This window comes from Drosophila ficusphila, unplaced genomic scaffold, assembly GCF_018152265.1.
Source record: "Drosophila ficusphila isolate 14025-0441.05 unplaced genomic scaffold, ASM1815226v1 contig_791, whole genome shotgun sequence".
NCBI classification, from domain to species: domain Eukaryota; kingdom Metazoa; phylum Arthropoda; class Insecta; order Diptera; family Drosophilidae; genus Drosophila; species Drosophila ficusphila.
Genome location: NW_025064737.1, coordinates 23075557 through 23087600, shown reverse-complemented (window position 1 = coordinate 23087600; position 12044 = coordinate 23075557). Strand labels below are relative to the sequence as shown.

The 12044-nt window shown below is 45.0% G+C and overlaps 4 protein-coding genes across 4 annotated transcripts; 2 read left to right on the top strand and 2 right to left on the bottom strand.

The window, feature by feature from the left end:
* The first annotated feature begins 1905 nt into the window (after positions 1-1905).
* On the top strand, positions 1906-2636 carry LOC108088474. Its single transcript, XM_017186261.2, has 2 exons — positions 1906-2035; positions 2168-2636. The coding sequence occupies exon 2, from the start codon at positions 2190-2192 to the stop codon at positions 2484-2486; it is 297 nt and encodes a 98-aa protein (XP_017041750.1). The 5' UTR covers positions 1906-2035; positions 2168-2189; the 3' UTR covers positions 2487-2636.
* Positions 2553-5336, bottom strand: LOC108088472 (adipocyte plasma membrane-associated protein). The gene is given in 5 exon segments (XM_017186259.2): positions 2553-4082; positions 4447-4747; positions 4804-4933; positions 4935-5010; positions 5080-5336. Coding segments are annotated over 5 exon segments (1695 nt in total). The 5' UTR covers positions 5196-5336; the 3' UTR covers positions 2553-3010.
* A 255-nt stretch (positions 5337-5591) lies between these two features.
* Positions 5592-6749, top strand: LOC108088473 (max-like protein X). The gene is made up of 3 exons (XM_017186260.2): positions 5592-5799; positions 5936-6336; positions 6399-6749. The coding sequence occupies exons 1-3, from the start codon at positions 5658-5660 to the stop codon at positions 6618-6620; spliced, it is 765 nt and encodes a 254-aa protein (XP_017041749.1). The 5' UTR covers positions 5592-5657; the 3' UTR covers positions 6621-6749.
* Positions 6667-10321, bottom strand: LOC108088471. Its single transcript, XM_017186258.2, has 3 exons — positions 10208-10321; positions 8083-10155; positions 6667-8029 (listed from the first exon to the last, which is right to left on the bottom strand). The coding sequence occupies exons 1-3, from the start codon at positions 10268-10270 to the stop codon at positions 6794-6796; spliced, it is 3372 nt and encodes a 1123-aa protein (XP_017041747.1). The 5' UTR covers positions 10271-10321; the 3' UTR covers positions 6667-6793.
* Between the last annotated feature and the right edge of the window lie 1723 nt (positions 10322-12044).

Genomic DNA, 12044 nt, shown 5'->3' with positions numbered 1-12044 from the left:
TTGGGGTGGGTTTTTACAGATAGCTTCTAGCATCTTATTTCTAGAAAGTATAGATGTCTAGCCGAAATTAAGTATGGAATATTCCCTTAGGAAAGCAGTGACGCAAAACAAAATTCTAAGTACAATGGGTTTAAAACTTTTTGAATATTCCGTCTGACGAACTAAAAAAATTCCAGTTGAAATTAAATTTCTGATGAGCCAGTTTCTGGAAACTTTGTACTTTAATTGCAAAATTAACCGTAGCTTAAGAGTAGGTTTGGTTTAAGACTTGTCAACATAAATTATAATTTATGTTTAAAGCTTGTGGTTGTAAAACCCCCTTCCTATAAATACTATAGATTGCCTTTATTGCCTACGCTTTTTATAACACCTCAGTGGCGGTCTAGTGAAGCTCTAATTATAGTTTTGGTAGTAATTTATAAAGGTCACTTTGCAAATTTCTTGATAATTTGATAAGGATTGTGAAATTCAAGAAATTTTCGACTCACGTATAAAGCATTCCCCCGAGAGTTTCATGACGATCTAGCTACTCGATAGTGATTTTTTTATTGCTATACCTCACATGGAGCACGCCTCGATCGCCAGACCGGCATTAAAGCTCGTGCTCCAAAAGCCACAGGCGACTTTGACCACCAGCTGCCCTCGTGTGCGCGTAATCGCCAGACTGACAAAAATGGCAAACTAATTCCAGTTTATATGGCCAAACCCATTTGGGGCACCAAAGAATTCATTTTGCACCAGCCACAAGGTGATCACGTGAATAACGCTTGGCAATCAATAAGAGTGCTTCGAATTGGTCTTACACGCCTTCGAAACCCGAGACATTTTAACGTCTGGGTTTCAGCTGATTACCTCGTTAGGTGATAACGTATTGTTGGCATTTGGCTGAAAATTTCACAGAAAGGTGACACACGAACGTGTGCCTCCCATCGAGGGGAAAGTTACCGACTAGAGTATAAACCAGAGGGGCTCGTCATAGGAACCACACGGCGGATGCGTGATCTGACCGATACTAGAGGCTGCTTACGCGCTAATCCCTTACTTACTCAATTGCTCGGGTTTATTGACTGATTATAATGTGTGCATACTGTATGCATTTGTTGACATTTTCCGATGGCGTCATTCCTCTAAAGATGCTGCCCGGCCTTTGACCTTAACCCTTAAAGTACACCAAGAGAAACTTATTTAAAAAAAAAAAAAACAAGCTAAAAGAAAAAAATATTTTTAAAAAACACAAAAAATAATTTTTAGTATTACAAAAAATATTTATGTACTGAATATTGAATACAAAAAATAATTTTTAATATTACAAAAAATATTTATGTACTGAATATTGTGCAGTAAGAATCAAAATATAGTTAACTTTTACAAAGGAAAAATCCAAGTTATTAATTATGGTAAAATATACCTTTTCAAATTAAATGCAATTATGTATTAATGATGTATATAAACTTTTTTTTTTAATTAGCCCCAACTAAAGTAACTATACGAGCACAAGCTTGGGGTAGTTTTTCTCAGTGTTTAACGGGTTTCAACCTCGGCGCTTGTTACCTAATTTTTTCCCCAAATGTTTGCGCTCGTTTTTTGTGCGAAATTTATGGTAGTCTGCGTTGGTGTGCACAACTCTCGCCGGGAGTGTTCCCCAGACCACGAAGGCTACACGTGACACCGGGCCAGCCGGCGAATGGCCGGGCGGTCTTAAAGACCACACTCCCACCCGCCCGTGGGGCACCTCAAGATCAAGGCGATTCAGTTTTCCGCTCGCAGTGCAAATTTTTCGGGGCTTCATACATAGATAAAAATTGCCCGTTGGCCGACGACGACAACGTAGGAATCGGAATCGGCCCTCGAACCAGACATTTCTAACGCTATCGCCCGGCAGCGGACGTCGACGTCGACGTCGTCCGGCGGAATGGTATTTAAGCGGGAAATGATTCGGTATGACAAATCAGAAGTGAAATAACTCAGCAACAGCAAGCAACAGGCTGCTAACAGTTAAAAAAAGAAAAGGAAGACAACCAAGAAATAGCACAAGGTAAGAGAAAAGGGAAATTCAATTCAGTAAAATATGTGGGGCAAATGCCTGTGCCAAGAAATATAGTAAAATTTATGCGCCGATCACGCTAAGCCAACGTGTACTAATGCCTGTTTCCGGTTTGTCTTTTAGAACCCCTAAATCCATTGAAGAAATGGCCACCGCATCAGCTCATCTGCCCATCCAAAAGCGCCAGACGCACAATCACAATGGCGAACCCGGCTGCCAGGGTCTGGATGAGATGAACCGCATGTTCCGCAACTTCTGGGATCCCACGGCCTACTGGGTGTGCGATAAGCAGGGCACCCGTGCTCGTCTCCAGCGCTGTCCCAAGTCGCAGTTGTACTCCGAGGAACTGGGCCGCTGCGTCCACTATGCGGATTGGGCCTGGACGGAGCCGAAGGAGCCGCCAAGCCGGCCCAAGATCAGCCAATCAGTGTCCGCCAACTAGTGATAGCCAAAAACCAACCTTAATTTAATCCTATTTTAAGACTACAAACCTCATTACGCTTAGGTCTATTTTTACAAAATACCTTTATTTTACATTGAAAATAAGAAAAAATCAGTACAAAATCAAAAGTTGCTCGCTTTCAACAATTTAGAGGCATTGTTTACTTTAAACTTAACTAGTTGGAATGCACTTCCTGTTTGAGAAAGGGAATGGAATGTTTAGAGTGCTTAAGCAAAACCGAATTATATGCGAACCTAAGACATATAAAGCGCTGCCCTTCGAGGATCATCTGAGCTAGGAATTCGGCTAGTCAGCATTTAGCTACCTTTCGTCTAAAATTAACTGGCCTTTTAGCCGTTGAGTTTGGGGCATGAAAAATAAAAATGACTTGGCTGGATATTCCCCAAAAATAGTTGAGATGTTGGAGGGAGAATAGATAATAAACAGAATGGGCTTTGACTACGTGAATAAACTAATCTCGCGTCTGGGAATATCCTTGATAAGCTCAGAAAGCTAATGCAATCTTAGAGCTCCACATTAGCGCCCTGCTTGTTAATGACCTTGAGCTTCTCATTCTTGGGTGGCTTAGTGTCCGATGGAATCTCCTCCTCGACGGGCGCGGGTTTGTCAGGCACTGTGCGCTTGGGGGTCGGTTTAGCCGGCTTGGGTGTAGTAGTCGCAGCTGGCTTGGGAGTTGTAGTGGTTGTCGTAGTTGAAGGTGGCTTCGTCGTCGGCGGCTTCGTGGTGGTTGGCTTAGGAGTGGTGGTTGTAGTCGTGGTGGTCGTTGTTGGCTTCTTGGTAGTTGTCGTCGTGGTAGTGGGTTTTGGCGTAGTTCTCGTAGTCGTTGTGGTGGGTTTTGGCGTGGTTGTGGTGGGCGCCGCTTTGGGCTGTGGCTTAGGAGTGGTTGTGATGGGTGGAACACCAATAGACGCCTCCAGGCCATCGCCCTCGACGCGAACGTTGCGCACCTTGAGCGTGGGCTGCTTGGTCTTGGGCGACTTCACACGCGCCAGGTACTGATTGGTGGGCGAGCCCAGGAATAGGAAGTCCTGGAACTCCAGCACATGCGAAACCGTGGAGGCCGACTTGTCAAATCCGTGTAGGGAGCCCACAATGTTACCGTTCCAGTCCACGCGCACCACCGTCGTGCGTTTGGGCGCCAGCACACCAATACTTTCCATGTGTCCCACGAAGTGGACAAAGCGCTGCGAGAACTTGTTTGGATAGACACTGTTCAGGTACCGGAAAGGCAGCTCAAAGAGTGCCAAAATGCGTGCCAGGAATAGCCGCACGCTGGGGAACCGGGTGAACAGAGTGAAACCATTGGGATGCTCGCTGTCGGAGCTCACAACCAGTGGCACCCAGATGCCCTCGGCGTCGGGCGTCAGGTTGTCGGGCAAGCCGGGCAGTCCATCGACGAACACCTCGCTCTGCCCGGCCTTGGCTCCCTTCAGGTAATACTTGGTGAGGCGCAGGGCTCCCGTCTCAGCCACAACAATAAAGTCCTCGTTGGGACTGAGGGCCAATCCGTTGGCAAAGACCAGTTCGTCTAAAAGCACCTCACTCACATTCTTCGAGCGATCGTATTTGAAGAGACTGGAAGGGAAAAGAAACGAAAGACCGTTAGAGTGACCATTAGACCCGACCGGAAAACCGGTTTGCGCTCGTCTTACAGTAAAACTTGTGTAACTTGAATCTTGACTAAACAGTTTGGTATTTGAATTGCTTATGAAAACAAAGGATCCTCTTTCTCAAAAAGTAAACATCAGCGAAATTGATTTCCTATAAACAAAATTTTTTGAAGATCGTTATATTTGCTTTAAAAAAAAACACCTTTAGCGAAAGGCTTAAGAAGTTTAAATTAGAAAGCGTCTACTGTAGTCCTACACCTAAGCGATACCGACTATAAATCACACACTAATAATTGTAAATGCTATACTATAATTCGCGATGAACTCACCGGCCCGAGGGATTAGCAAAGCTGGCAAAGACTAGGTCTTCAATAGTAAAATCGGATGAGGAGTCAGTCCAGTAAATGTCTCCCTGTTTGCTCACTGTCAGGCCGTTAAAAATCTTGGCAGGACGATTAATGGACTTGCCGGCGAGCTCCTGGGCTGGGGAGACCAGCAGGGTCTTTTTGTGGTTCTCCAGATTCACCTGCCACAGGCCGTAGTAGGCGTCGGCAATGAGAAGGTTGTTGCCCTGCGTATCAAAAGCCAGTCCCAGAGGACGACCACACCTGGACTCCTCGTAAATGTCCTCTGCAAAAGGGAATTGTCATCATAAACTATTCTCTTTCACTAACTGAAATACCCACCGCAGGGCTGACCGATCTTGGTGACATGCGTGACATGGTTGGTGGTTAGCTTAATGACCTCACCGCCATGGATGCCTGTGTAGATCTCGTTGTTGCGGGCTATCAGGCACTCGGGACCATAGACCCGCCCCCTCCAGCAGTCGTTCGGCGCCCTCCAGGTGAAAGTTTTGCTCCAGAGCGCCCTTCAGGTCCTTGGGTGGGGTCACTCTGTATAAGTTAAAAGGATATCTCTCAGAATTAGACAATAAATTACATCAATTGGACGGGGGCACTCACAAATATTCCTTGAAGGGGAAAGTGGTGCGCGGCGGCAGACCGGGAATCAGGATGATGATGAGGAAGAAAATCATGAAGTTCATGATCCTCACACGCAACGCGTACAGCAGACCCATGATTGCTTTCTTGTGCGTCCACCGATCACAAATTATGGCCCGAAAATCGGCTACTTTTCAGCAATATTCTCAAAGAAAGCGACACGACGGCAAAGTTCAACAAGAAAAAAACGTAAAAGTCATCATCCGGGCCGGTAGCGGTGGCAGAAATATCGATACAACTATCGATTCAGCTCGGATATTCTCGCCCTTAACACTCTGCTACAAAAACTAAAATAAAAATAACAATTTTAAAATAAGAAAAAAATAATGTCATAAAATGTTATAAACTTAATGAAAAGTCTTATATAACAGAGTATTTTCTCAACTTTAGATTTTAAAACTACCCAAACACTTCTTGCAAACTATCGTAACCTCTCATAAGTGTGGCCAATAACATCAGAGGCACATTGTTATAAAACAGAACGGGCACACGGTCGCTGGTGTTTTTGTTTTGGGAATTCCACAACGTCGCAGTTGACAATGAGCGATAATAACAGTGCGACGGGAATCAAGGAGGAGTCATTTAGCATGGTGCACGACCAGGATCTGAGCAGCAAGCACTACTCGCGGTGTAGTAGTGCGGGCAGTACCCACACTCCCAACTCCTCGGCCCACAACTCAGGTAGTTAAACGCTAGCCAAGATGTCACGCTGTGCAGGAGTGAAGTGGGGGGCAGCTGATAAAGCACTGGCATTGAATTACTCGCTATCAGCAGCGTTTTATTACATTGTTCTGTATCTGCGTCTCATGTTCCGCAGACGACGACGACGATAGCGGCGATGCGCGCCACTCGACGTCGACCAATTCCACGCTCAGCTATAAGGAGCGCAGGCGGGAGGCGCACACGCAGGCGGAGCAGAAACGGAGAGATGCCATTAAGAAAGGATACGACAGCCTGCAGGAGCTGGTGCCGCGATGCCAGCCAAATGACTCCTCCGGCTACAAGCTCAGCAAGGCTCTGATTCTTCAGAAGTCCATCGAGTACATTGGGTATCTCAACCAGCAGAAACTCAAGCAGGAGGAGGAAGGATCTGCGCTGCAGAAGGAGGTAACTGCGCTGCGGATCATTAAGAACGGTTACGAAAACATGCTGCAACACCAGCAGGCAAATCCGGGTCCCGAGGAGGCACGTCTTACAGACGAGGCCAAATTTCAAGTGGTTAGTAGAGCGGATTTCTCATTCTATATATTCTCAATTTTGTTAACATCCCCGCCATTTAGTTCCAGGCCATAATGGACGAAATGTTTGAAACATTTAAGCACATACCCATGGAGAACTTCAAGCAGCTGACAACCGGCATCATCCCATGGCTGGAGGAGCACTGCAAGCCGCACGTGCTGCGCAACATCCTCAGTCGCACCTTGCAACAGATGGCACAGGAGGCCCTCGAAAAGCAACAACTGCAGGCCATGGAGCAAGAGTCCAGCGAGGGCTTTAGCTGATCTCGCGGTTAGTTTATACCTTCATTCGTTATTTTAGATACCCCTGTTTGGTAGATACTTTCGTTTCGTTTACTGCGTACAAACATAAAATGCGTCATTTGAATAGTTGTAAAAGCGTTGACAAGAAAAGATTACTTTTTGGCTTAATATTAGATAAGATAAAACTAATTTAGCTAGTGGGAGGCGAGTGACTCCACGAGAGTCGATTTATCCGTGCTTCCCAGCAACTTCAGCAGTTCAAGCAGCACGTTCAGGGTGTATGGCTTAAACCGACTCACTTGTTCCGTGACGTTCAACGACGTGAGCAGTTCGTCGAAAAAATTTTCCAAACGACCCTCGTTCCAAACATGTCGGGCTTCGTGTTTAAGTTTCAACACACCTGAAGTCAGGGTGTAAATGAGTCCCTCGTAAAAGTTCTCCTCGTCAAGATTTGCCGCCAATTTCGCACTGACCAGCAGCGCCGCTGGCAGATCGCAGCGGAACTCGTGTGAGCGCACAAAACAAGTGGCTGCCAGTTGACGCACTTGATCGCACTTGTGCCGCAGCAAACGCCAGCTTAACCGACGGAATCGAAGAAGCAGGGGATTTGGCTCTCCGCTACCCGAAGTGCGCAGATGCTCCACCTTGGAAAGGAAGGCCAAAAAGAGTATGATAGAAGAGGTAACCTCCTGGCGGTCACAGCATTCCAACATATGCTCGCAGGCCTTCGGCAGCAGGCATCCCAGCTCGTCGTAGTCCAGTTCACTGGGCTCCCAAGCGGGACGAGTTTCGAACTCCGTGGCCTGACGCTGGCCCACCAGTTTTCCCAGATTGGCGCCAAAGAGTTGCAACGCCGCATTCGAGATGGTCCACTCAGGGTTGTCAATGTGCTCCATGGCCACTAGCAGGATCTCATTGTAGTACTTGCTCATTGCTGGCCTCAGTTCGGTGTCGCGCACAAGAACGCAAAGGTAATGCAGCACCAATGCCTCCCAACGATCGTGATTGCTATCCAACGAAATACTCTCCTCGGAACGATGTCCGTTTAGCCTCTGAAGAATTTGCTGCACAGCTCGATGCAGTAGCAGTCGCTGCCGTGGATTGTCGTTTTTCAGCACATGTAGAAACATTATGGCGAAGCCGGCACCACGACGTGTGGTGCTCACCTGGCGGCTCTCAGTCAACAACTCGCGTTCCAAGCAATCGTGCAACATCTGGAAACAGGCATCGTCGCTCTCTAAACTGCTGGTTATTGCACGGGTGAGTCTGCCTATACTCAACCCGGCCGCCTCGATAGCTCCTTTGTGCCGGCAGAGCGTTAAAACGGACACATTGATGTCGAGGCAACGACGAAGAGCTTCAGAATTTACTTTTTTCCCATCTGTTTGCAGTAGAGAGCACCCAATGCTAGTGGCTAGATCACAGCAACCCTGTAAATCGTATAACAGTTACTTTCATTCACTCACTAATTAATTTTACTAACCTTTAGAGTCAGCCAGAAACTCATAAGTAAGTACTTTCGACACGCCTCCTCCTCTCCATCGGACTTGAAGGAACTCTCGCTAACCAGCAACTGTAGACTCTCGTCCATGTCCTGAAAACTGGCTGCCGCGGCTGCCTCCTGTTGTTTTCGAGCGTTAGCCAAGTTGAGGCACTTCAGGATACCGTTGAGTATTCGCTCTAACAGTGGCAGCAAGTCATCCAGTGGGGAATTCACGGGAACTCCGGCTTTGACAACCTCGTCTACTCCGCGAAGATAGCCAAAAAGATTACCGCCGTTCTTGGCCGTTTGCAATGGATCGTTCAAGAAGGTATCCACTTTGTCCAACAACCGGTTTAAACATTCGGTAAATATTTTCTTGCCAGATTCTTTCTTTGTAACTGCTAACTGGGCGTAGAGCGAAACCAGTGAGCATTCGTCCACATCAGATGTGATACAAAGTCCCAAACAACGCTCCACACACAATTCGCTGTCCACATGGCCCAATTGAGTCAAAAGAGAAACTGTCAGTTCCAAAGCATCATCGAAACCCTGAGGATTGTTAAGGGTTTCAAAAAGTTGTTGCGCCATATCCTTTGGCCGAAAGACTCCGTGCTCTAAAAGAAATAACCCCATTCGCTGATTCTGCTGCGGACTGCACATTTTTGCATTCTTAGCAACTTGTTTGGCATATAAAGACTTGTTTAAAATCTCCAGTAGCTTCAAGGCGAAGATCTTGGGTTGATACACCTCGCTGTGGATATCCCGCTCTATCAGGTTCTGTAGGTGTGAAAAGAATCGCTTGATATTCTGCGCCAAGGCATCGCCACCTACTCCACTGTCCGCTTTAAGCACTTTGTGGAAATGCTTTGCCGTGTGGTTGATTATTGTGGGCATTTTGCCCAGCATCGTGTTTCGAAACTCTGAGCTTTCTACGCTGCGATGGCGCTCGACAAAGCTGTGAAAAAATTCCAGGCAGTCTTCTACAGCAAAGTTCCCCAGGTTGTCTACCAGAAACCGGAACACTAACAGCTGTGCCTCCGTCTCCATTTGACGGCAGTTGGTCAGCAGCTCTGTGCTGATCTTGAAAAAGTGCAACATTGAAGCAGAATATATCTCTTTGGCAAACATGCTAAATATCAGTATCAGTCTTAACTGGTCGCCAGGTGACCTTAGTTCCTCGGAGCAGGCCAAAAATTCAACGATCTGCGGATTGGCTTGTAGAAGTTCAAACAGCACATCGCGTTGCTGGATTCGAAGAAACCACTGGGAATGAAAGTTTTGGATCTCCGCCACGCTGCCATTCAACAGCAGTTCCACACTGGCGGTAAGTAAAGCTGGTGAACGTTGGTTGCTCAAGCTTTTCACCGGATATTGGCTAGCTGCTCGGAGACCCTTATAACTCAAGCTAAGTCGGAGTCCATTTAAAAACTCCTCTTCGGTTTGGTTCGTGGCTGCCAGAAGATCGGGAAGCTGATGTGAGTTAAGGGCGCCGCTCAGCAAGTAGTACTTGTTTCGATTCGTCCACGGCCAGAACTCAACAATAAGCCGGAAGTAGGAGAACGCACGTTTCGGCTGTTTACAGCAGTGATTGTAAAGCGTTAGGGTTTCCTCGCGGGAGCCCGTTTGCGTCTGACGCTGCAGACAATGATAAAAGTGCTCCAAACGAAGGGGAAGTAGTTCCAGCTTGGGAAACTTCTTCACCAGCAGGTTTGTAGCCTTAAGAACGGCCATCAAACTGGGATTGTTTTGTCGCAGAGACTCAATTATGGCAGTGGTGCACTTCTCCTCCAGCAACTCAGCATCAAGTCGCTTCCAATGATCAGTTAAGAGCACAGATTGGAGCATCAAAAAGGCAGTGGGTTGTTTACAGGTCAAACGCCGAGGGAGATCTTCGAAGTACGAGTCGTTCACATCGTACTTGTGCACTATGTGGTAGTACACCCGGAAACTAATGTTGAGGGCGGCTTGGTTGGCGCCGCCGCACGTGTCCGCCTGCGCCGCCTCCTCCTCCTCCGCCCGAATTCGCTGGGCCAACTGCAGGGCGGCGTCTTCCGGTCGAACATCTCCCAGGCTCTGAAAAGCAAAATATCGTTAGGATTTTTAACCCTATGAGTATCAAACTCACCTGCAGGTACGACAAACAGTCGCTGGGGCCGACTTTTGCTCGTTTTACGGGAGACACCGACATGCCCACTTTTTGCGAGGGGTGCACAACTTTAGGCAGGTCTCAACCAGTGCTGCATAAGGCCGGTAATTTCGATGGCAACTCACTTATCGATATTACACCGTTACCAAATATTTAAATTGAGCAACTGAAATTCATGAACAAATTTAAAAGTGTTGACTTAGGCATTTTAATGTTTAATGTTAATCCGAAAAATATATATTTTTTAAGTAAAAAATGCATTTAAGAAAGAACTAGTCAAACATTTGAAATATTCGGTTCTAAGTAAATCGCTCATTGCTGTATTTTGTTTGCTGAGAAGAAAAATTGTTAAAGCACAGAACTGCAGTGAATCGAACAAAATAATCACTCTATCACCATGTTCTCCTGAACGTCAGGATTCGCCCTCTCCAAAGAACAAACTCCAATGGTGTTTTTCACCGCTTGAGATCGAAGCAGATGGCTTCTAAAGCGACAAATGTCAATACTCTAAATTAATTATTAATTTCTGAAACAAAGTTGCACTTAGTTTGTAAAAACTATTATGTACATACATATGTATACTTTCTGGATAAAAAAATTTAGTCTGCATATGTATGTTAGTACTTCTGAATATACAGAGCTAATTTTATATAAACTGAACTGTGTTTTATTAAACAAACATATGTATGTTTGTATGTACATATCTATTTTTCCAATGTTTGATAATATGCAGCTTAAAACACATGTATTTATTTCTCATTGCAACGCACTAGCAAGTGTTTGCCTTGATTTCACTCATTTATATATATACATATGTACGTACTCATGAACATGTATGTACTTATTATAATGCAGATAAATCGAATGGCTTTTCTGTCTTTTTCTCGTGCAATGCGTAATTATTGCAGATGTGAAAAAAGGTTTTCCGCCTTTTTCCCAGCGCCTCTTTTGCTCATCCATGTTGCAAAGTTCAAGTTTCCTGTTCTGGCACTGCTTCGAGTTCGAAACTCGAAATCCCCCCGCATCCGCATCGCTCTATTCGGTTCGCTCAATACTTGTAAATCTAGTTTCGACTTCAGCACATGGCTTTCAAATACAATACGAGATACTCATTCTCAGCATCTGCCACCCCGAATCTTTAAGGAAGCTCGGCTGAATGGAAATATTTTTCAACAAGTATTCAGCAGGTCATCTATATACTACTGTTGTATATATTTATGTAATTTGCCGTAAAAGGGTAGTTTTTCACCTGTCAAAAGGATTCCACAAAACAATATTTACCCAAAGGGCTAAACCGATATCTCATTTAGCTTTGCGTATCGGTTATACAGTGGAAACTCGACGGCATGTACATTGAAATATGATATCATTACGCTGAAGGAAATTTGATATCTTGGTTCATTATACAAAACGTATGTTTTTACAGTCAAGCGCAAAAGCTTATGTTCACTTTGGTAGATTATATTGAGCGTGCCAAGCAATCATTTGTTAATTTAAGATACGTAAGTATCTATACAAATATGTACGAACATATGTTAATCAGTTATTGAACTGGTTTAAAACCGTGTTTAAAGTTGACTAATTTCTGATCAGCTTCTTTAAAAAGCAATATAATTCTAACTAAACAAACTTTCCATTTTTCTTTAGATAAAAATAATTTTTATCTTTAAACTGCAAGATTAAAGATATGTAAATATGTTTTCTAAAACTTCCGCTCATATTTTCATATTATCACGGTTCATAGTCATTGAAACAAACAAAAAACAGAACTTGAAAAATCATTATAACCGATTTCAACATGTGTATACTACATTAA

Bases quoted from the DNA above. Each gene is read 5' to 3' on its own strand.
- LOC108088474 (XM_017186261.2), top strand. From the start codon at position 2,190: ATGGCCACCGCATCAGCTCATCTGCCCATCCAAAAGCGCCAGACGCAC.
- LOC108088473 (XM_017186260.2), top strand. From the start codon at position 5,658: ATGAGCGATAATAACAGTGCGACGGGAATCAAGGAGGAGTCATTTAGC. The intron at 5,800-5,935 runs GTAGTTAAACGC...CATGTTCCGCAG, and splicing joins CTCCTCGGCCCACAACTCAG to ACGACGACGACGATAGCGGC. The intron at 6,337-6,398 runs GTTAGTAGAGCG...CCCGCCATTTAG, and splicing joins ACGAGGCCAAATTTCAAGTG to TTCCAGGCCATAATGGACGA.
- LOC108088471 (XM_017186258.2), bottom strand. From the start codon at position 10,270: ATGTCGGTGTCTCCCGTAAAACGAGCAAAAGTCGGCCCCAGCGACTGT. The intron at 10,156-10,207 runs GTGAGTTTGATA...TTTGCTTTTCAG, and splicing joins ACTGTTTGTCGTACCTGCAG to AGCCTGGGAGATGTTCGACC. The intron at 8,030-8,082 runs GTTAGTAAAATT...TACGATTTACAG, and splicing joins GTTTCTGGCTGACTCTAAAG to GGTTGCTGTGATCTAGCCAC.